General features: G+C 33.2%; 1 protein-coding gene across 2 annotated transcripts; it reads right to left on the reverse strand.

Moving 5' to 3' along the window:
* Positions 1-305: 305 nt before the first annotated feature.
* Positions 306-5,192, reverse strand: LOC127263130 (uncharacterized). 2 transcript variants are annotated; one of them, XM_051292104.1, is made up of 9 exons: positions 4,727-5,192; positions 3,627-3,827; positions 3,398-3,500; positions 2,434-2,513; positions 2,282-2,359; positions 1,621-1,712; positions 1,071-1,182; positions 858-975; positions 306-590 (listed from the first exon to the last, which is right to left on the reverse strand). In XM_051292104.1, exons 1-9 carry the CDS (start codon positions 4,985-4,987, stop codon positions 586-588), a joined length of 1,050 nt encoding a protein of 349 aa, XP_051148061.1. In that variant the 5' UTR covers positions 4,988-5,192; the 3' UTR covers positions 306-585. The 2 variants fall into 2 exon arrangements, with proteins under 2 accessions (XP_051148061.1, XP_051148060.1); XM_051292103.1 differs by having other exon boundaries at positions 850-975; positions 4,727-5,184.
* Between the last annotated feature and the right edge of the window lie 3,539 nt (positions 5,193-8,731).

Below are 8,731 nucleotides of genomic sequence, written 5' to 3' on the forward strand. Positions count from 1 at the left end.
ACGATAATTGGAAGAACTGACAAATGCCCACTAGGAGAGACCATCACTGCTCAAACTTTGTTTGTAAGAAAATTTATAAAGCTAGTATAATAATTCTTTGATAGGAGTAAAGAAATGAACAAATTCCAGACATGTTTATAAGAGAACATAAAAGCACATGATCTTACCGAGCTAGCTGCATTGGCAATGACGCTGCCTGCCTGCCTGCCTGCCTGCGCAGACTAACTTCCCATTTGTTCATATATAAGTTAGCGAGCTAAGCCTGTGTTTCTGCCTGCGCATGTGGAGAGAGAGAGAGAGAGAGAGAGAGAGATGCTCACATACATACACAGACTATACTCACCTTTCAAACATCTACACTCAACATTACAAGTCGCAAACTGCTTAATAAGTCTCACTACGCTACGCTATACGTATGTGCAGATGTAGGCAAATGCCTGTGTGTGCGTGCATCTGTGCTAGGGGCTGCGCTTTCACTTATGCAAGTTCTCAACTCGGCCTCTATCTATCAGTTTCCATAACGCATGCTTTGCTTCCTCCAGTGTTTCCACACTTTGACCTTCTTCAAATGAAATTCTTTGAACATTAAACTGCACAAAACACACACACATCATTATAGCAGTGCAGTCGATCTATTGTGAAATCCCGGCAAAAAATATCACTGGTCAAAGGATCGATTCAGCCAGCTTAACCCAATGCTAAGTGCTTGTATGTTAGCCTTTAAAAGCGGGTTAGGCAGTCCATTTCAATCACTTTGCCAAGAATTTGGTGATAATATATTTAAGCCAATCACAATTATCATCCAAGCAAGCATCCAGCTTGCAGCAAGCAATATGGCAGAGAGAGAACCTGGGCACCTTGCCGGACTCTAATATCAACCCCCCTGCTGTCTATAGATATAAGAGCCGCATCATCCACCTCTGCCTCTTTGCACAAAAGCTCCTTAAGCGGCTTTGAAAACATAGCATTTAATTCCTAATAAAGAATATTACACATTTCATTTCAATTCTATTATATTAATCACGAGCATCCTACACATGAAATGTAACTTGCCAAAGCCAAGCACAAACCTTTAAATTTTGTTCACCCCCATCAACAGCAATCTTATCAGGCTTAAGGGCTTCGTATTCTTTAACATCAACCCAAGCAACAGTTCCGAAGCCACCAATAAAATAGATATCACTGCATCATGTAACATTGTTTAATTATCCATATCAGTTTCTTGTTGAAACAATTTGAAAGTTGAATGAGTTGGCAGTTTCTGAATCTGCATATTATCCAAACAATAGCAGTATGACTCCATTGATAAAACCACAGGTTTCCCAATGTAGACAACACTAACTTGAGGCAAGACAAAAACAATTAAGGAGTTGCATTATGCAAAGCCACTGAACTGAGATGTTCAATAATATGTTATGGCCAATGTTTTCAGCCACCATGAGCCAGCCATCACTCTGGTTGGTTCACCCATCCATCACTCTGGTTGGTTCACCCATCCATCACTCTGGTTGGTTCACCCATCCATCACTCTGGTTGGTTCACCCACCCATCCAAATGCCAGCAATTATAGAACAGAGGGATTTATCATATAATAAAGCATTGTTACAAAAATTAGTATACCTTATTTTCTGCATCCGAAAGTAGTAGAAATTTCCCCACTGCTGAGAAGGTCCTTGGTGGTGTTTTGCTATATAGTGTCTGTGAGCCCATTCCTGGATATAAAAATGAGAAAAAAAATTTCTGTAAACATAAAAAATCAAGTGAGAGACCTACATGAACATTTAAAACTCCGTAGCAATATGCAAGGAAAATCTTTGAATGATTATTTCAAAATACACCAAATATATAGTGGGTGAAAGAAAGGGAGGCTAGGAGGATTCAATAGGGCTGATTCACAAGATCTTTATAATGGAGCTCTTTTTCTATTATTCCTTTCTGCTATATCCTAAACAAGTAAATACCAGCAAAAGGCAAGGATTAAAAGCAGGAATGGCATTTAAATCTACGTAAATAATATAGATTCAGATTGCAAGCAAAAAGAAAAATATGAACTTCCATACAACATGGGTTCCAAGAATAATGATTGTAGACCACAATCGAAAGCAGTTAATCACAATTAACTATCAGGTATGCATTTGTCAGATTAGTTCCAATGTCTGCAGGGAACATAGTCCACAACATTTCCTGAAAAATTCCATGCCCATGAAGCACAAGAGTACTTTTCATTGCCAGATTAGATAAATTTACAAGTTTCACAATTTCAGTTGAGCCAGATAACCACCTGCTGATCTTCTGGGAGGGGGTACACATCGCCAAAGATTGTCACCCGTGCATTGGACAAGCCACTCCATCCCGGAATCTAAAGATATTTGTGGTTAAAGAAATACAGTAACAAACTGTGGCATGAAAACAATTAAAAAAGAAGATGTCAACCTGTACAACTAGTGAACATCTTGGATCAGCTAACAAGTTCCTAGTGTGTATAGCCAATGGTGAGAATGAGAATATTGGATCTGTAAAGAAGAATACCACACAGTATTCCTCAGTTCTCAAATTAGATTTCAGTCTCTTTTTATATATTGTTTAGACAAATCTCTCTAGTTTACAAGTTTGTCTTTTGCAATGAATGATTTCAAAACTCAATATACCTTCTCTCATTATCATCAAAAGAAACAGAAAATCCATATAGCCATTATTATACCAAAAGCAATAGGGAGGTAAACCAAGATGATAATGTGGACACAGGAGTTGGAGATGCATGATATGCATACATAGTTATATATATGTGTGTGGGGAGGTCATTCAAATTCACAGAGCTCCCAACTCATTTTTATATGTTTAGAAATATAAAAAATATGTTGATATCACCATCGAAGGAACACAGTTTAGTCAATCAACTCAAGACATTTACTGAATATGGTAAACCAATTTGTTTGATAATAAAAAATTTAAAAAAGAAAAGTTTATTTAGTTAAAGGGATATTCAGCTCATGAGGATCACATGAAATGTATGTAATCAGGACTAAGACTAAAATAGAAAATTGGGGCATTATTTATACATAAGTAATATAATGTTTATCGCAAAAATGAAAGAAAACATTCTCTTCTTCCTATTTGTGAAACATGTAGCTCTCCAATGTCAATGAAAGAAAGAACTTATACTGATCAGTTAGAAAAAGACAACACTATCTAAGGCAAAGAAAATAGAATTACAATATTTGGCTTGAAGTTAACAAAATAAGAAAATAAATAAGATGGAGGGAAAAGGGGAAACAGCAGGATGACATTCTGTACAATATTCTTGGATATATCAGCAATGGAACAGCAGAGGGTAAACTCCAAATATCCAACAAGGTCATCCTAATGCAGATATAAGAGCACGAGTTGTTTGACTTACGTCCCATCGGATCGGGTGCAAAATCTACAAGTGAGCCAAATGGATAACCTTCTCTCCGGTGGTGCATGCGAGACATCACAGTACACAAGTGGGCAAATCCTGCCTTTGATGCCGATTGAAACAAGATATTGTCAAGAGATGTCAGATGCTCCTTTAGAAAGTTTCCAGTTGTACGAACAAAATAAAGGGAACAAAAAAGTGCAAAATAAATGAAATAAAGAAGTCTTACTTGTTCCATTAAATTCCTGACTGCTAAGGCTGGTCTAGGCAAACCATGAGCTGAAGTTGCACTTTGCACCCCTCCGGATATAGGCGTTCTGAAAAGTCCAGCCCTTGTACCCCCACCAGTTGTGGTTCCATATGAGGCCACTAGAGAAGATGTAATTAACTTTATATCCTTTCCACTACACTCTCTGAGATCTGAATTACCCTTCAGAACATGAGAAAGAGTATGAAAACGCAACCCGTGAAGCTATTTTACCATATCCCTTAATGAACTTTATTATAGAAACCAATATAATTTCTATGTGCTTGTGGAGCACAACCGCAGCTAATAATATTTGTCAAGAATATGGAAAAGAATAAATACCCTCCATCTGGGAAAAAAAAAATAGTACATATATTGCTACTTATGGATCTGAAATTTAGAAGTAGTTTGAGTAGAGATACGTTAATACAGTGTGGCATGAAATTGTTTGTGAAATTAATGCTTTCAGTTCAGATCAATCAATTTCCTGCTTCCATTTCCATTCACAAGTCCATATCTACACCCATATAAGCCACACGCCTTATTTTAGACGTTCAAGTAAGCAGGCCCCTATATCTCCTATCCTTCTAGTAAATACAAACATGGACCCTAGCATGTTTCCATTTTACCAGTTTACGAAACAGAGGCAGTGTTCAATTGTCCAAACTATGAGCTCCCAGAACACTCAGTGAAATTAAGGTTATCAACACAGAGCATATCCATAGCATAATGTTTGACACACTAAAAAATAGTTGTATAAGATGTTCCTTCGTGCAGTCAAAATGAGGATAACTAGAATGCAATCTTCCCAAGCAGACAATTTCCAGGGAGTCCATGACGCAGTTCAGGAGCCAGCGAGAGCCGAAGAACAAAATATATATTTATTTAAGATCAGGATCAATCAAATATTTCAGAACATGTTATTGATCTAGATAAAACCAGCACGGCGAAACGGGATCGTGTCATTTGTAAGAATAAATAGCTTCCAAATCGTTAGCTCGATGCCAAGAGTATAGCCAAATAAGAAGTGCCAACCTCACACACAAAGAAACATTTTGAATTTGCCCGGGCATTGTTTTTACCTGGGTTGAAGAGAGAGCATCCTCGGATACCGAACCTAACACGCCGTTATCATCATCTAATCGACTATACTCCTCACCGCCACCGTCATCCGACATCTTCTGGGCGAACGCCGAAACGCGACAGGCACATCGCAAAGTTGGTGTTCTGGCAACACAAGGGCGAAATTTAAAGAAAACACAGTGTCTGCTGTTAGGTTTGGTAAAATGAAATGCAAGGAAAGTCTCAGAGAATCCCTGGATCTGCGCAGAGACTGCCTCCATATCCTCCGCGGAGGAAGCCGATACGGACTCCTCCGGAGACGCAAAGCAGCAGAATATGTATTTTTTTGGATTACACAGAAGTAGAGTGATGCGAAGCGCAGGCGGATAGCCCTGCGTGAATGTAAGCTATGGCCAATAGATCTATCTGTTCGTCAGTAAATATTTGGAATGAACCTGAGTCCAACAATGTCGATAGAAATTTTTATTAATGAAACAGTCCGCACTTTTGCAGTCATTCGCAAATGAGGAGGCTAAAAGAGTGTGTTTGAATTCACCCAACAACATGAATATATTCATGAGCTCAAACAATTTTATTTAACAAATAAACACGGATTCGTGAATTCACGAATGAACACAAATATTTTAAGTTATATCGGTTCGATTTGTTGACAATTCTATACCCAAACGAACGGTTGAAACAAAAAAAGCGTTGTTACCGTTGAATTATAAGATTATTACTAAAAATCAAAATGTAAATATGAAAATTAATTAATCTTAATTATATTATAAAAAATGTCAACCGTAATCTTAATATAAATAATTTTAATTATTTTTGTCTTATTTTCAAAATTAACTGTCATTGCAAAATGTGTACATAGAAATATCAATCACAACAAAATTGTACAACATGACCACAGTCTTAGTACGACCGGGTTTATAACCCCACATTTAGAATTGTTAAATGAACCAACTCTTTCTGAACTCCATTTGATTTACCTCAATTTAAACTCGTTCACAAACATAAATGAGTAGAATCGACTAACGTAAATGAATAGATTTGACTAAAATAATTAGGCTCATTTTTGTTAATAAACAAGCTCGAGACTTGTTCACGAATATTCGTTAAAAATATATATTTGTAATATATACAATTATTAATTAAAAAATAAATTAAAAAAAAAAAGAACTTAATCAAGCCGGACAATAACACGAGCTCCAACGATGACATTGTTTAACAAACTGAATTCGAACACTACCAATAAACATAAGCTTTGTTTGCAAACATTGATAAATGAACACAAATAAATAAGATTATGTTCGATTCGACTCATTAACAGTTCCATTGATACGGCCGTATTTGTTAAAAATCAACACAGTTATATACAACTACGGCCGTGTTAACGATCGTGTTATCATCAAACACGGTTGTAGTTAGTTGAACATGGCCTACTCTTAGGCCTAGACCCCACACGGCCGTGTTAACTTTAGGCATTGTCATATTGATCGGTCGCACGGTCAATCAAATATTTCACTTACTTTATGATCACAATTAAATGAATATCTAACTCAAAGGATAATGCAGTTATGACACTTGTGTTTTATCGTCAATTAAATAAAATTAATTGTTATTAGACTATTAATAAATTGGTTATAGTTATCAACAAACTCTAACAACTAATTTTTTCTTACAGTGTAGGTACTTAAGTTACGACCGTTAACTATATCTAATTAAGCTAATAAACCTAGTTACGCTCATAGGAAATATTGTCTAATTGCATTCTAATTTAGAAAAACACAGTTCAAAACAATTACTACCTAAGTGGAATAATTAGATTTGATTGTCTAACCCCCGGAAAAGAATTATTCAATCCGATTGTCACATATTCAAGTGCGAATACAGTTACGGATATCCTACCTGAATTGACTTTAGATTATCGGACCAATTTAAATATCGGTATTAAAACATCTAATCAATCTAACAATCACAAACATTATTCTCAGGATTAGACAAATATTGATAATAAAAATGAACTTTTATAAAGAAAGTCAAGAATCTTCAAAACACAAGAACCAAAAAATTATCATCTCTCAAACTAAAAAAATATCTATTCCATAATCAAATAGGAAAGAACAAAAAATAAAAAAATTAAAAATAAAAAATAAAATAAAATCATAGTCTTCTTCCTGAATTTTGCCCTATTTTTGTAGCAGTTGAACTTTTGGGCCTTCAATTAAATGGGTATGGTTAGTCATGGTCATGAGTAACTTATTGTTTAATGCTGATTTTTTTTTTCTCCAAAATTGTTTTTTTTTCTTTTCTCTTGCATGTCGGAAATAAACTATCTGTGTAGAAATTAAGTAGAATTCAATAAAAAATCAATTAAATATCGCATTATACGAATATAAAACGCACGTAATTTCGAGCTATCACATGTTAAAAAAATAAAACAGAGCATATGAAATGTTTGTTTATAAATACAACCATACTATGTATCTTATATTTTTTGATATCCACATTGCAATAAAAGTTTATTCTCAGTGATAGGATAATTTTTATCCTCTAATAAGGTATGGTTTTTTTATTCTTCGATTTTTAGGGGTTTTGTTTGTATTTTTTACTTGTCTTGTAAGCAATACGTGTACACTACAAAATATATATATAATTAGCTAAAATAATTTTCATTACGAAATAATTTTGCAATTAAAATATGTCATTGAATAATAAAAATTAATTTCGTTGTTAAAAATAAATTATATACTACAAAATTAATTTCATTGCTAAAATGTTTTTGCTAGACAATTCTAATTTCATGACAAAAAGTTTTAACTACAAAATTATTTTTCATAACTAAAATCATTTGACCAAAAAAACATGTATATTTTAATGCTAAAATTCTTTTATTATAAATTTTATTTTTATAGCAAAAGAATTTAAATTACGAAATCACATTTTTGTATTTATATATATTTCTTTAACTTTTATTGCAAAAAATTTATATTTCACTACGAAAGTCACATTTATCGCCAAAAACCTTTACTGACGGTAAAAACTTTTTGTTACGAATTTATTATTTTTTGTTACAAATTTTTTTAAAGTTATGTTTCAACTTTTTTATATAAGTGACATCTATAAGTACTTAAAAATATATTATTATTATTGATTTGTTACTATATTATATTTGTTATTGTAAGTAAAAAAAAAAAATATATATATATATATAATACTCGTTTAAACAAACTCTTAAAAAGAATTATGTCAATATCATCTTTTGAGTTTTCAGCCGATGGCATGAAAAACTTTCATTTGTTTGAAAATTGGATTACTCCACCAAAATTAAGAAAAATAATATATAACATATAATATAACGTTAGGATATGTAACATCTGAAAAGCAATACGTAGTAGATACATAGATGTTATGTGTTGTTTATATGAACGCATTATATCCACCCATTCACCTATATGTTGCCTATATATATATATATGTACATATGAATGAAGAAAATGAACAAAAGAATCATTTGCATTACAGTTTCTCCCACACTAATCTCTCTTTATTATATTAACTATATATATTATATTATATACATAGATATATTATTATATATTACTACTCCCTCCGTCCGCTAAATAAGTATACATTTACTTTTGGCGCGGAGATTAAGGAATAATAGTATTTTAATTACAGTGGGTAGATAAAAGTAGTGAAAGACATTTTGCCCTTACTTTTTTGGTATAAAAGTAATGATGTGATATAAAGTAGGGGTATTTGTGGAAAAAATAGGGTATTTAATGAAATGATTACTTTGTAATTGGACGTCCCAAAATAAAAACATGTATACTTTCTAGTTGGACGGAGGGAGTATTAGACAGTACACTCACATATATAGATATATACTTACCAATAATAATATTATATTATTATTGCATAACATATAAGAAATATATATTGAATCTATTTCATGTTTTTTTAAAATGGATTTATAATACTAATATATTTATAAAATTTAATTTAATAATTTA

Source organism: Andrographis paniculata, unplaced genomic scaffold, assembly GCF_009805555.1.
Source record: "Andrographis paniculata isolate CXL003 unplaced genomic scaffold, ASM980555v1 Contig66END, whole genome shotgun sequence".
NCBI lineage: Eukaryota > Viridiplantae > Streptophyta > Magnoliopsida > Lamiales > Acanthaceae > Andrographis > Andrographis paniculata.